Below are 16151 nucleotides of genomic sequence, written 5' to 3' on the forward strand. Positions count from 1 at the left end.
AAAATCATCAATTTTGTGCCAGAAAATTGTTGTCGCATAATGAAAAGCGCACAAAGCGGATGCCCGCTTCGTTGGGTTACTTTGCCTAGTTCCTCATAAATCACATTTTCAAACACACATCAATTTTAAAGCCTCTTCAGCCCAAAATTCACTGAAGTGCAGCAAAAATTGTTGCCTAAGCGAAGGTAGGCGACAACTTAGTTAACTGGATTACGTTTCCCAATCAATCAACCATTTTTCAGTGTGACGAATATTAAGTGCAAATATGTGCACAACCCGAAAAACAGAATTGTTAACTCTCAAATTTGCGGCCTGAGCATGTGCCTGAGTCTGAACCTGTGTCTGAATGTCGGCTTCATGTGCCGTTCGTTAAAAACAATCGGCTTAAGGTTAATTATTTATTAAAGGCTCCGCCCCTTGTAGGTTCCATGCCCCGTAGAGCAACGGCTTGTAAAAGGAATGCTGTGTGCTTATGAAAACTTTACTGGTTCATAAATTCCTGCGGGTTATATGTTACATTTGGGATAAGTAAAGCTTAAGCTCGCTATAAACAAAATGCTTAAATTTCTGAACAGATAAAGAGCTTTTTCTGATACTTATTTGTTATGGTGCGAAGTACAATATAACCTAGGTCGTTGCTATTATATATAATTATAAATAGTTCCCAAAATGAACAAGTATGAGGTTCTAGTCGGGAGCTCCCGATCAGGGGATACCCTGAACCCTTTTCTTCCAACATCAAATGCATATATATATTCTAGATAGAAGAATTTAGAATTTCAAGTCTCTAGCCCTTATAGGATCTGACATCATTGACATTGCGTTCATACATACGGACAGACGGACGGACGGACGGACTTGGCTATTGGTGCTGATCAAGAATATATATACTTTATGGGGTCGGATTGGGTTTTGGTTTTGGATTTTGCACAAATACAATATACCCTATACCCATTTTTAATGGGTTCAGGGTATAAAAAGAGAACATTGATTTTCTTAAGTCCTTCGTGCTGTCCTTAGATTCGTTTGTGAAGCCATCCGTCCGTCCGTCTGCTTCTATTCAAGCAAGAAAATATATACCCATGCTATTTATCTTCCACAGTATTTAATCTAGAGTACAAAATTTGGCAGCTTGACTATTTTTGGACTTCTCTCAAGATCTAGTCTAATATATTATGGCAGGCAGCGGAAATCTACTGATTTACCTGCTGGAAATTTAAAAGAAAGATAAACAAGTCGGGATTGCCCCCATAATAAGCGCTCTACGTTTCTTCTATATACTTACATACTCATATACATACACACACATATACATACACACGCTCGCCACAAGCTGCGCCCTTACTGTCGTGGCTGTGCTTCTTCTAGTCTTACTCCTACACCAGGAAAAATTCGTTCTTGAATAATTTCAGTGTTAATAGTCCCTTTTTTGCTCACATGTACAAGGCTTACACTTGGCATAATCCCAAAGATATACATATCCCAAGCGGTACATGTGTGCTAGTGAGTTTTATATTCAACTTTCTGCTGTTTGTTTTTTAGAGGCGGGGGTTGGGGGTGTGGATTTAAAAGTGATATATTCGGCAACTGTGTATACTATACGACAGCCTACATATACAAATAGATATCTCTAGATATATCTTGAGATATAAAAACATGATATTTTATACCCATTTTCAATTTGCACAGGGTACAATAATACATGCGTAAATATATGTGGGCAGAGATTTTAAAATAAATGTCGCTTACAAAAACGACTAGCTAAATGTTTGTGAAAATGCAAAAAGAGCTTCATTCGATATTTGACTGCACTTGTTGTTGCCATCAGCTTGTGCCTGTGAGTGTGTGTGTGTGTGTGCATGCATCTGTGTGTTTGTGCATGTATATGTATTTGAGCCTGCACTCATGCATATGGTAAGCCGATAATGCGCTGACAATAGCGCCATTGAGCAGCACTCTTTGCCGAAATCGGCTTAAAGCCCTCTGACTTCGATTCGCTTAGTTACGGGGCTTAAGTGGATGCTGTCAATTGATGGACTATTAAATCGATAGTTTTAAGCCTGGCAATTTCCCTAATGCATTTTCCTATCAGCACACAGGGAAAATCAATTATGAGGCAAGAACTCAAAGTTTAAGTTACTCTCATGATTAAATTAATTATAAAGTACGCAAAAAGTAAGTGAAATAATCAAAAATAAAAAGTACAATAAATATAGTTTTCACTAATTTCCAATTCTTTGTATTTAACGTTAGATTTATCTTTAATTCATATTTGTGAACAGGTTTAAAGCACATGAGAGTTCATTAATTCAGAATGCGTGCACCTAACTGAATGAATATAACTTAAAATAATAACATGATAATCCTGTTTCAGTTTGTGTTTTTATTGCTGAAATCTCCGTTCGATCAATCTTATGTGTTGATGCCGCTTTGGCAGGCAGCAGATATAAATGGCATATTAATGAATAACTTTATAACTTTGTGTGCAAAGTAACTTTACCATTGAACATTAAATAGGAAAATAATAATGAAAAGCTTTTCATTTTTCACGCTTGACTTACAAAGAAAATGGGCAAGAATAACTATCGGCATGGCAAAAATCTAATACCCTTGTAGAGATATCGATAAGAAGCGTGAGACTCGTAATATCTTGAAGAAACTTCCGATTTTGTATATCAAGTCCCACTTTTTGATCGATTTCCCAATAAATGATATAGTAGACCATTGTCGATAATATTTCCCTCACATATAAGAAGCTACGTTTGGTCGAGTTGTTAATATACAAGAGCTTTCTTTGGAAGAACTTAATTTCCACAGATCGTTCATATGGCGGCTATATAAAATAGTGAACTGATTCGGCTGATTTCGATATATTCATATTTGTCGAAATATTAGCTGTAAGCCCTAGAGAGTAACTAGAGTCGGCTGCTTTGCACATTTCGTGGCAAAATTACAATACCCTCCACATGGGTATGAGCAGAACTTTTTTCTTTTGCTTGTGCATTCATTTGAGTGAAGCATTTTTATTAAACTTGAAGAGCAATATTTATTGCTAGATGTTGGGCAGGCAAATTTAATTAAAAATTGTTGCAGTCAACAAATGTGAGGTATTCGGAGTGATTCCGCGGCTGATTGCATAAACTTTACTCATTACCCGACTGGCTATGCACGCAGCCAAAAGTCATTTGGCTTGACTGTGCAACTGCTTGAAAACTTTAAGCCAACTAACTAACTATGCAACTAACGCCTGTACCTGCTGCACCACAAACAGGTATCTACAACAAATGCGACACCAACAGCAACGCGTTTCCTGTCGCAAGTCAAACACTTTGCGCTCTGTGGCAAGTTCGATTTCAGTTTGGTGGCAAGCAGCTGGTGGCACATTGATTTTCGCAACACGTAGCCTCTGGCATGCACATGGGTTGCACGCATATTACGCACACGCAGCGTGGCATTCTTGAGGTAAGCGCAAAGTTTGAGCGCTGCGTAAACAACTTCAAAGTTCGGGAAAATTTCTTGGACTGGCACATTTTGCACCTGATGCTCAACTCACGCTAGATCAACTTGCCTGTTGATGATCAAGAATGTACAGTAGAATCTCTCTGGAGCGGACATTTACGGTTGCAGATTTTATCCCGCTTAAGGAGAAATCATAAGTGCATGCTTTCTTATCAAAATTTTAAGTTATGCCTAGTATGTTAAAGATATATAAATGAAAACTAAAAATATAGCTCCGCATGCATATGCAGTATACATATGTATATACAAGCACGCAAAGCCGCCTTTTAACTTATACTTATATATATATATGTGGGTGTATATATGTACATCGCATCTTTTATATTTTTCGGTTTTGGTTTCCCACGATTTACTTTTGATTCACTTTTCACTTTTAACGTTGCACTGGCAATTTAATTTTTGTGCTTTCCCTTTTGGTGCGATGTTTGCGATGCTGAAATTGCTTTCTATTTGAGGTTGCCCGCCCTCAGGAGCAGACGCACAATCGCAGAGTCAGTTCCCCATTCAGGTATCTATTACACGTGCCTGAGGTCAACGCCAACCCGCAGTTACTAATGAGTAAACGTCGCTCGGAGATTTACAAAACTCATGTTTGCGTTTTATTGGATAGATAGAGATGGGGAGAGAGAGGGAGGTAGTGTATATAGAGAGAGTATAGCTTACGTAAAAGTATACAAACCTAACAATACAGACCTGAAGGTATATTCAAAAACTGGGCTTATGGCTGTGGAGAATCAGGTTTACGAATCAAATCTTACTCCCCAACAATTTCCCAATTCCTTATTCAAATCACTTCATTTTAAACAAATATAAAATTTATTTCTTTGAAGGATAAAGAGTTTATATCTATCCATTCTTGTAGAAGCGTCCAGGTTTATGAAATCGGCAGGTATTAATTATTTATTTGAATTCGTTATTCTTTCTTCAGCGTATCAAGCAGATGGTTTTGTTTTCTAGTAAAATACAAAATTCTGCTTACTATCGAAAAACAAATGAAAAATATATATGTGGCAGGCATGTCAAAATACTTATGTCGACGAGTATAAATGTATGATACATGTTACATTACGAAACACACAAAATTTGAATTCAGTTGAAATATTTCGCTTGGGTGAGGAAAGTTAAAATCTTTGTTTAGCGCCGAAAAAGTATACAAGCTACATTGCTGTCAGTTGATTATTTCGGAATGTGTAAGTATTTGATAATATACATTGTATAGCATAGTTACAATACGAAATTCATGTAGTTCGCCTTGAAATTTTTTTTAAACGACATTCGAAATTGTTTCGTGTGATACACGTCTTAAAAATAAACCAAAACACACACAAACATTCATTTAGAATGATCCAAACCGAAGATCGAGAACTCGATCGGGCGCTGGAACTGTGCAAGCTCATACAGAGCGATCTGCGCACTTGTGTCAATATTGTGCAACGTTTGGATCACAGATACAATGAACCGGATCGCGAGAGAACTGTTACCAAACCAATACGTTCGGATATAGTAGGGGAGAACTCATCATTGTCGGCAATTAGTTTGGTCAGATCATCCAACACGTCGCTGTCCACGTTCAGCTTGGTCAGCGATGGCACCAACAAGGTGGAGGGGCGCACCTCGCATGAGCTTAACTACATCTTTGTCGATCTCACGAGCAAGGCAATCAGGGTGCGTCGCGACCTGGAGACTGCTACGGCCCATACGCAGCGCATAACGGACTGCAGCATGCGGCAGGAGCCAGTGCAGCATCGCATGCTGCGAGACGCGCGTGGTTCAAAGACATTCATATGCAAGCACTATAATACCAAGACCCCGAAACGGGGTAGCTCCAAAAAGACGTGGCGGCTACGGGATTATATCGATGTGCCGATGCTCGGAAAGCAAACAATACAAATGACCCTTTGTCGTTGAGAGTTATTATTTAGATTTCAGTTTTTTTTTCTTCTTCTTCTTCTGTTCACCTCCCTTTAAAGACCAGTGAATCGTATTGTGCCACTTTTTAGCTTTTATTAAAAATTACTGTCACCATTAAACACGGGTAAACTTTGCCAAACTTACCAAAAACTCATTTGACTTGGCATTAAAATCACGCAAAGTTTTTCTCGCATCGCTGTCCTAAGTGACAGCAAGCATGCAAACAGGAGACATACATATTCGCGACATGTTTTTCATGTTCTGGCAGTGATCATGATAATGATGATGACGACAAAAGCAAGAGCAACAACTGGGCTACATGTTTACGGACGGGAAAACAAATAGAAGCATGGCATGAAATATGAGGCAAAACATGAGCAAGCGCCAGCGCAAACTTGAGATAATATGAATGCAAAAATGGCCAAAGGACCGAGACGTAACTTTCGAACAACATTCTCAAGTTGCCTCATTTTGAATTTTTTACTTTGCCCCCCTTAAAACAAAAACAAAATTCTCCTTAAGCAACAACTAGCCAAGGCTAGGATCCTAACAGGCTAGCAAACTGGCCAGCAATGGCAAGGACATAAAACAGAACTTTGCATATTTCAAGTGGTATCTATGGAGTAGGTGCTATGAGGGATATGCAGATGCAAAAATAAAATACAACAAAGGAGTGCTATTGACTGGTAGATACCCTGTACACAACTTTAACACTCATATTATAAGCTGTCCGCTTTGTGTTTATATCGAGGGTATATCAGTTAAGTCCCGTTGCCAAAAGTTAGGGTTAAACCGACAACATTTTAAATTCGCAATCTCTAGTCTTATTGAAGTCTTAGACGGACCTGCTCGACGGAAATCCTAAGAGTCGGATTGGCGCAGAGCCCTTTCAGCTTTCTCTTATGCGGTCGAATTTTCTGCCTATGCAAGCTAATGCATTTACCTTACTGTGTTGTTCTCTTTTTACCCAGTTTTAATAGCTACAGGATGTATAAACTTTTCTTTTAGTCCGGCTTTTAAATTTACTATCGCAAAGGGTAGCAGCAATTGAATGCGAGTGAGGTTCTTTAAAAGAGTTACAAAGGAGTTCCTGTAAGTATCTTATGAGGTATTTCGTATGCGTCAGGCATATGATTTAATGAAGCCCCTGGTTACTCTTTTTTAAGTCTTGGCTGATTCATAATATGCGAATATTGCTGGGGGACACCCATAGGCAAATTAATTATGTGTTTGTTGTATCAAAGAAAATATGTATGATTACCGCACAAGCTTGAAACAAGTGCGAAGAACCTAAGTTTCCAATTTACGGAGTAGAGAAAACAATTAATTTATATTTGAATGCCACAATATACAGATAGATATATTCCTTCCTGAATTGGAAGGCCCGGCTCCGTTAATTGAATTGCACTTAACTCTTAAAGATCTTTAATGGACACAAAGTAGTTTACACAATGTTGTACCAGCGAATAGTTCAACAGTTAGACACTTGATTGCAGTCAAAAGGACTTAAAACGGATATACTTCTTATTTTCTAATTTCTTGAGGGCCATTGAGCGGCTGCTTCAGCCCAGCCAAGCCAAAAGACAATAGTAAGGAAGGGAGAAGCGCCAGGGAAGGCCGAAGCGCCTATTGAATCTCTGAGCGGAAATGTGCTAAAAACCGCCAAACCTTTTTGCACGTGTGCAGTGTGAATGTGAGTGTGTGTGTCGGTGTGTGTGGATGAGTGTGGGTGAGTGTTAGCTGTCTGTATCTGTGGCGCTTAATGCTCACTCATTGTGTATGCCGCAGCTGCAGCAGCAAAATGTTGGCGTTTGTTCAATACCAACACAGAAATTTGCCTTTGTTTGCCATCGCTGCTTGCCCTGTCGGGCCGAGCAGAGCATTCTCCCGTCTGTTGGCCATTTAGGATTTGCCATTACAAGTTGTTTAATTAAGATTTCCTGCGGGTCTATTGCAAGCTTCCAGTGCCAGTCAATACCACAAGCTTGTGCTGCTTTTGTCTACAGAATAGATAAACCAAATGACGAAGCAGCAGAAGTTGAATGATAACAGGTCCTTAGGCTATGCGGGAATCAATAAATATGCAGTCAAAGTGACATTCAAACTAATCGACTGGACTAGTTCTTTAGCTCTTGTTATACCTGCTACCTATTGTATATGTGTAAAAAAAAAAGATTTCAATAGATTGGACTCCATTAGATTTAATCTTCTTTAGCGTACTGAGTCGAACCATCTATGTCAGTCTGCCTGATCTGATTTGTCTGTCAGAAGGCGTCCATTTCAGAGACGACAAGAGCTGGAGAATTTAAATTTGATATGCATATTCGTTTAAATCGAGTTTATCTCTTTTCGATTAGTATCGATTTTGAAGCAAGGTCTGACATTTCAGTGAATACCAGAGCAAGAACTCATTGGACTTTAGATTGTAACGCCGAGCTCGATGGAATTATTGTTACGGCTTTTTGGCGCTGGGTTGAGGATATCTGCTCGTTCTTTTTACTTAATCTTGAGCTGAATTGGTTTGCACTACTTTACAGTTTCACTTGATTGCACTGAATACGTGAGTTAAGCTTGTTGTCTCATTAAAAGTCAATTTATTCACAACAAGTTTTTTTGTTTACATTTAACCTGGTTGCAACATTACCTTTACTGTTTCTATATATTATGTGTTGCTTTTGGATGAGCTCCTGTTTGATAACCAATTGAATGACGCATCAGCATCAGGCCGGAAGAAATGTGTTTGCCATTTCGCAAACAATTTAGTCTTCAATATGTTGGCCCCTTAGGATACTGTAAGGACTTCCGTCTGAATAAATATTTAATCAATCAATTTCGACAATTTCTTTTGGCTCGTCAAATACGCACACGAACTGAATGATACATTTCCAACCAACAATGTCGATGATAATAATAATAGTAATAATGATGATGACGATGATGATGACATTGCTGTTGAGGCATAAAACAAGTCAGACACATAAAATTGATTTGATTGAAATGTTAATTTCGTACGAAATCCGACAAAGGAATTTTGCGGCTGATTTCCATAAACAGCAGCGGCAGACTAAGAAGAGAAGAGCTGGAGGGTAGGTCTCTCTAATCCGACTTAGTCACTCTCAATGAGCTGGACTTGCCTAATGACAAAGCAGCTTTAGGTAGGTGGCTTCCCTGTGCTCATTCTGAAACTCATTTAGTGAGTTTCCGCTTATCAGTGATTCGTTTGCATCAGATTCAGTTTCTGGTTCTGGTTCTGCTTCAGTTTCAATTTTGATTTCAATTTCGATTTAATTTTCGTTTTCAATTGAACTGATTTTTCCATGAATGCGCACTTCTCTGGTTCTGGTTCTCGCTTGTGCTCTGCGTGTGATTATCAGAAATGTTATTAGTTTTGCCTCCTGTTCCAGACAGTTTCTTTGAACTTTGGATTTGCGTTTGATGTGTTGTCGATATATTTTGAGCAGAGTCCTGAGCCGAGTGGCTTTTTACAACTGCCAGCAAATGACATATGCTTGTATCTTGTGACATAGGGCTTTTAAATTGTGTTCCATTATAGCTCCATTCAATTTAGTCTGGTTGCCATAAAACTTTCAAAATAACTACAGACAGACGGGCTTTCTAGATTGTCTATACAAATATATTTTCGGCCGTAGATTTGCCTTTTGTCTTGATTTGGCCTGGTAGGTATGCAACTAACATGGACGTGGTAAAACGCCATATGGCTTCCCTACAATCGCAGAACTATTGCTGTCTTCTATCTATCCAAAGATGAATGGCACGGCTAGGAAGTCTGTCTGTTGAAATAATCGAGTGTCAGCATTTGATCAGCATTTACCTCGGAGCAAGACCAGTGCATAAGCTACTTAAAGCAAGATCATCAGCAATTAATAATTTTATTAATTAAAATGAGGTCTAGGATAATGTCGAAAATAATTACCCAAGCTCATACAGTTTCTCTAAGGCCTATATCTTAAATGCATATATATGTACGTATGTATTTGTCTTATAATATATGGATGAAAACTGCGATAGGTGGTTTAATAACTGAACTAAGTTTCTTAAATTTAAAGCTTTGAGTGCTGCCCTTTCTTACGCTTAAATCAATCTGCTATTCACAGCTGTAGGTTGGACATGCTGCGTTTTGACTGTATTAAGAATGTGATGTCTAAGTTATTCTTAGCTTAAACAGTTTTCTATTGTTGACTGTGTAAGCTTTTGCATAGTCAAAAATGGCGGTCAGCTGAACATAAAGTTCTTTGCCCTGAGAAGAAATTTGGCAAAGGCAAATGCAAACTTTGAAGCAATTTTGACTTATTTGTTAGTTGGTTGGCCAAAGTTTCCCCACCAAATGCCCATGAAAATCTACAGCGGTTGGCAATGGCTTGCAGAAGTTTTATTGGCTGCTCAATGAAAAATCTGTGAGTCGAGAGAACCTGATTGAATTTGACTTATATTTAAAATTTAAAATGTTCTATTTCCGGCTTTTAATTGTCGATTTTTTTCTTGCAAGTTACAAAAATATTTGACAAGGGCTGATAATAGAAAACTCTCCAAGATATTTTGTGTTCCTCTTCAGGTTGAATTTTTATTACTTTACAGCAAATTTAGTTGTAATTGTTCAAAATATGTAAGACAGTTAAATTGTCCTGTTCTTCCGTGTGCTTAAAACTATCGTTACCAACGTAATTTAAATAATTTTTAAAACTTCCTGGATAAAAAAGAACTAAAACAAACAAATAAAGACCAAACAAGTAACAAATCCAAAATTTGATTGGGCTTCCTAGTCAGCGAACGGATTATCCTCGATGGTCTGGCAGGCCACAGAGTCGCCAGTACGCTCCGCAAGCATGTTGAGCTCCGGCTTTATAAGTGGATCTGTTTGAGTGGACCCATTATCGCCCATAGCCTTCTTAGATTCAATATTTGGCAGTGACTGCTCTTCGGCTCTTTCGTTCGTGTAGTTCTTGAGGCCCTGATGCACCTGCTTGAGACTTTGGGTTAGGAAACTAATGCGGTTCACAATGCGCGTGATTCGATCGTGTATGACCTTCAGCTTGTCCCGATACTCTGGCATATCTATTGAGCTTGAAAATACAAGGTCAGTATCACCGCCACCATCAGCGTCGCCATCATCATAGCCATCTCCGTTGTCGATACCGACGTCAATACCGTCGCCGTCAGCACCAACATCAGCTGCGTCGCCATCTCCTGAAGTGCTGGTGGTCGGCAGATGATGCTCCCTTTCGCTGTTCGCCACAATTTCAGTTTCCGTTGCATCCCAGTACGATTCAGTTTCTTCACTATCCGTGTCCACAGATGGCACGGGGATAGGTTCAATGAGCTCCTCAGACATTTCGTTTTATTAAAATGTACAAATTTGATACTTATTTACTTGTATACAAAAAACTTTTACAGCTAAACAGATATTGACGCTATAAAAATGCCGATTTGACTGAGAATCCGCTCAGAAAATACTTGCATTGACAGCTATCAAAAAGCACAAAAGGCAGAGCCTGCCTAGAAAGATAGTGTTCCCGACCAACAGAACAAAACTCAAGAAACTCATTCAGCAAATTGCATCTGATGAATACATAGTATGTGCGATACAAAAGACTCATAAATTTATGTGAAATCAATTAAAGGCCATTTTAATACACACACACACCCACACATACACACTCATCCACATCCTCATCCGCACAGTCAGCGGGTAATTGATCCAATGGGCCAGGCAGGCAAATAAATCTCTGAAAGTGGATTGAGGAAAGCAGCCTGAAGTTTCGCCACGAGTGAAGCAAACGAAATCAAATTCTATAAGTTCTCGCTGTGCATGGGCGGGGTGGGCCGATAGGAGAAGTGGGTGCCATGAGGCAACACAGAAGGCGCCAGCGCCGCAAAAGACAAAGACCAAAAAGCGAAAAGCGGAAATGCAGCATTCATCTCCTCGTTCGTGCTATTTGAAAAACAGTTTCAATGCATGTTTGCTGTCGGCTTGCCTTTTGTCTATATGCCGCATGCTCGTACATTTTTATACTCAATTCTCAAAGTAAAAACCAGTATACTGGCTTGTCCTCTTTTTGAAAACCCACATAATCTTCGATATTTAGTCGCCAACTTGCAAAAATCGATATTTCTTATCCTTGTTTCGTCGTCAAAGTTACAAGAATACTGTTTCTAATGATTTAATGGATATAACAGAGTATTGCTAAGTCGGTTACACACGACAGCAACCGGTTACTTGAGTTTTTTTGTTCGTCGGGTGAACTTGAAGCCCAGCACATCTGCATCCAAAAGAAATAAAGTAGTAAATCTGCAATCTGTTATGTATAAATTGTTTTCGTGCATTATATAGTCATCTGATCCCAATGTGTACTCAAAAAAATGCATCTGTGGCCAGTTTCATAAAAGCTTCTTTTAAACAGAGCTCACTCAAACTGGTAGACAAATATTTATGGCTTTATCCACTTTCATTGCCATTCTTGCCAAGAATTGAGTACGAATAGCAAACTCTTTATGAGTTACATTGCTTTGTGATCAAACTTCAAGCCAAATTGTAGAACTTCTCGGCAAACGTAGATTGTAGGCATTAATTATAATATTAACTAAATGTATATGCCTGAATGAGTTACTGGCCGGTCACCAACCAGAATGTATAAAATCTAAGACTTCTTATGCATTTTGTACATGTAAAAAAAATATTTATTAATTTTTCAAATAAATTGAATTTATTATATTTTTTTAAAAAAGTAGCTGTCAGAAACGACACGAAATCGATTTCAATTTATGCTTTAATTTTTTATTTAGCGAAATCTCAATGCGCTGATAAGTAGGCAACATATTTTTGTGTGCATCGGAGAGTTGTGGGTAGAGTTTGCATAAATTATGCAGTTTATGCATTCTCATTTTGGATTGAAAAAGAGATTAATTGTAAATAGATAAGTAAATATAAAATGTCATTGAAAATAAATCGGTTTGGAGGTGCTTACTACACTACTGTAGGTCCTGCCTGTTGCTAATTTTGCATGTTTTCTTGTTAGCTTAATTAAACTTAAACTTTAAGCTTGCATTCTTTCTATCCAGTTACATCTCATTTTATATTTATGTCAACCTAATTTATTAAATTAACACTAAAGGAAAACTGTAACTGTGTTACTCACTGCTCACCAACTCCCAGTCAATCAATTACAATTAAAAGCCCACAATTTGTCGTTTGATTGACGATCTAATTGAATGCGGGAAAATCAGCAGTCGTGATATGTGGCCTGAACAGCTGTATAGTTCCAGCACAATAAATAACAATAATAACTACTTGGCTTATAACGAGCATAGCACGCCCACACATGGCTGCATTAAAATGCCATCTCTTGAGATTAATGCGAAAAGGTCATGCGAACATTTAACGAGGGCCACTCACTGTGGATTGGACATTGACCTTGGCTTTTTATATACCCTGCGCGTGCAAAATGGCGTCGATTGGGTATAAGTATAGCTAAGCGTTAACAGAAGGTACCCCAGAATCCAGGACTGCATATTTGGATAAAGCAGTATTCGTAGTTGGGACATTTGAGAAAATATATTATGATTACTTTTCTGTTAAAAGTATGTTTGGTATGACAATTGGCATCGACATCTGATGATAGAGACGTGAGCTTCTTGTTTTTCTTTTTAACACCTATTATAAAGCTTACTAGAAACAACCTTTATACTTTAATCTACATGTCCGCAGAGGTATTTAATCTTCGACACTCTAAAGGAAACGTTTCCTTCTCGCTTGTGTGTCTGAAATGTTGTTGGTCGAGTCTTCACACGTGACATTATCACAATGGTAAACAAAAATGCCGTGTCGACAGAGGGGTAAAAGCGGGAAAGTAACGTGAAATTATGTTGACTTATAACGAAACAAGAGGTAAATATAACTGGCACCTGGCACCTGGCACCTGGCAGCTGGCAGCTGGCACCAGGCTGGCTGTTCGCCTTTTGTTTGGTAAGTGAAAGTGACTTTTGGCATGTCTTTTAGTAGTTTTTACATTTGTCTTAATTATGGGGCAGGGGCTGCCAACGCGGCTGCCACTTGAGAACGAAACCCAAGGCCCTGTGTGTGTCTTATATAAGGCACTAGAAACTGGCGGCATACATATGGACAACACATGCCGCCTGCTTGTGCCTAAGTTTCCCGGCATTTGGCTTGCTTTTAGCCAGCTGCTTCTCAGACTCTTCCGTAATTTATACGGCTGTCTGAGTGCCAGTCTCTGTGAATGTTTGTACATCCTGCCGCTAGAGCTCAGAAATTTGTTATTACGTTAAATTAAACTTGAAAAATGCGTTAATAGACCCACTAGCTTCTAGGCTGCAAAAGGCAGAAGGAAGCTTTAATTAAATTCCACAATGTTCCTATTTTCTTTGTAGCATGGCATATGGCACATGTGAATTACATACTGTTGAATTGCGTATGCACCATTTTATAAATTTCTCGCCACACTTAATTTCTTAGATCCAATTGTGAATTTGCTAAATTGTATATAAAACCCCACAGTCGCAATTCTTGTACGCAGCTTCTATCCTTTATATTACAAGCCAGCCGAAACACAAAAATACATATATTCTTAAACAGAATGTCACGGATACGAATCGGGCTACCAATTAAATACATCTGTATGCATGCACGACGAAATGATAATGAAAAATTATATGTATAAATAATCTTAATAGTTCTGTAAAATGTTCTCTATCAAATTCATTTTAAATACCTATTTAAGGCAGGATCTGTTTTCGACATTCGTCCTTTCATTTAAAACCTCAAAAAGTTTCGACATGAAAATGTTTTCTCTGGACTTTAAAAAAAAATGCAACTTTATTATATTACTGAAAGTCGCTTGCAAAAATTTGCATCTGACCAATTTGCCGCCACGTTTCATTACATAAAATAAAATATATAAGTCAGCTTATCTTCCGACCGTTCTGTTTTTCTGCTAGGTGAAATGAAGCCTTTAATTGGCTTTTCCGACAGTGACAAGTAGCTGGAAAGCGCAGTAATTTATATTCGTAAGCATATTACGATTTTCTATTGTCTCTTATTTGCAAGTCTTATTTGATTTTATCCGACAATATATAAAATATAACCAGCTGTGGGGTGTACAGAACGTTAGGGATAAAAAATTTTTCCAGATATCTCATGAGATAATCTCACATATACTCATAAAGATCCCTTTATTGTTCGGTTACAGTGCACATAAAGAACATGTTTCTCAGATACATAGATGCAAGAATCTGTTTAGCTCGAAAGGCTCTGCGAGTAGAGGAAGCCGGCCATTTATTTTTGTGGCCTAAAGCGACGAGTGCCACAGCTCAGTTGAGGCAGCTCTTCAACATTCACTCAACTGACTTGCATTTTTCCAACACATTTCATATTGAAGTTATTTGCAGCCCCCTTGTTTTGTTGCCCTCATTTGTGGCTGCTGCTCATTTCGCACCTGCTTTGAGTTCTTCAGGCTGAGTTCTTCAGAGCTGTTCGCCCGTTTTGCAGGTTAAGTGGATGTTGCCCCACTCCTGACTCCTGAGTCTGGGCTTTGAAATGAAATGAATAAAAGTCGAGCAACGACGGGCCGGATACGGTTTGGCACGACCTTTGTTAGCGGCTGAGCTTTCACAATTAAAATCTGTTGTCGTTCCTCTGCTGTCTGTTGTTGTTGCTGTTGCGTGGCTTATTACATTTTTTAAGTGCACCTGCATATTATTTATTTATCGTGGTAAAACAACAGCAACAACAATAGCCTGTACTTCAGAAGGTAAGCAAGGTCGCTCAGCATCCGGCAACTGCCTCTTTTAATCAGCCATAAATATTTTTCAGTTTTAAGAAGTGTACGCACACAAACGCATACACAACTTACAGCGAGCAGTTTTCACACATTTTCCAAAAGTTTTCCACTGGCAAAAGTTTTTGTCATCTATTTATTTCTTTTTCAGCAAGCAAATTTATACACACCACAAAAGTTGGCATTGCACATGGGAGACACATTGCGAATTTCCATGGGAATTTTCGTTTGAGTTGATGCAACTTTTCCAAGAGTTGATAAAAAAAGGGGTGTGACCCAACAAAAAAGCCAGCTCCACTATTTAGTGTTTGCCATGAGCACATAAAGGAGGCCCATGATGATGATGACGATGATGATTATGACTAAAACTGCGTTTGTGGAAATGAGCAGAAAAAACAAAGACAACAAAAATCAAAACAGAAATGTTATATTCCGCATGTTGACGATGAAATCCCCTAACAAATTAAGTGTTATCTGTGGTAGTAGTAGTACATATTCTTATAAAAAAAATATATAAATGCACACTTAACCTAGACTAAACTAAACAACTTGAACATAAACTACAAAATATACAATCTGCATCCTGTACATATCTAAACTAAGCTACTTTAACTATTGTTAAACTGATCCTCACTCTTTTAAAAGTTGGTAGATAAGAGCAAATTGATTAAAACAAATAAATACATATTAAATATAAGAAGTAACTAGTTGAATAACATTTCAAGCTATCAGGCAATTATTTTATGATTGTGAACTATTACAACGACTCACAATATATTATTTATAATATAATAACAATTTTATATTTGTACTGAGTGCAGTCAAATGAAGTGTTACGCATTTTACTAAAATATTTAAAGACCCATTTTAGGTGCCTAAATAGTAAAAATGTTATATGCATATTTTCTGTGG

The 16151-nt window shown here is 38.2% G+C and overlaps 2 protein-coding genes and 1 long non-coding RNA gene across 3 annotated transcripts in view; 2 read left to right on the forward strand and 1 right to left on the reverse strand.

The window, feature by feature from the left end:
• LOC115770471 (venom dipeptidyl peptidase 4) overlaps positions 1-16151 on the reverse strand; it is a 73147-nt gene that overhangs the window by 40149 nt on the left and 16847 nt on the right. The window lies entirely within an intron of this gene.
• On the forward strand, positions 4629-5542 carry LOC115770476. The gene is made up of 2 exons (XM_030715761.1): positions 4629-4709; positions 4766-5542. Exons 1-2 carry the CDS (start codon positions 4706-4708, stop codon positions 5425-5427), a joined length of 666 nt encoding a protein of 221 aa, XP_030571621.1. The 5' UTR covers positions 4629-4705; the 3' UTR covers positions 5428-5542.
• On the forward strand, positions 12534-15830 carry LOC115770482. The gene is made up of 3 exons (XR_004018857.1): positions 12534-13071; positions 13154-13411; positions 15391-15830. It is a non-coding gene; the product is annotated as an uncharacterized LOC115770482 (long non-coding RNA).

This window comes from Drosophila novamexicana, unplaced genomic scaffold, assembly GCF_003285875.2.
Source record: "Drosophila novamexicana strain 15010-1031.04,08,12 unplaced genomic scaffold, DnovRS2.1 tig00004555-arrow-pilon, whole genome shotgun sequence".
Taxonomy (NCBI): domain Eukaryota; kingdom Metazoa; phylum Arthropoda; class Insecta; order Diptera; family Drosophilidae; genus Drosophila; species Drosophila novamexicana.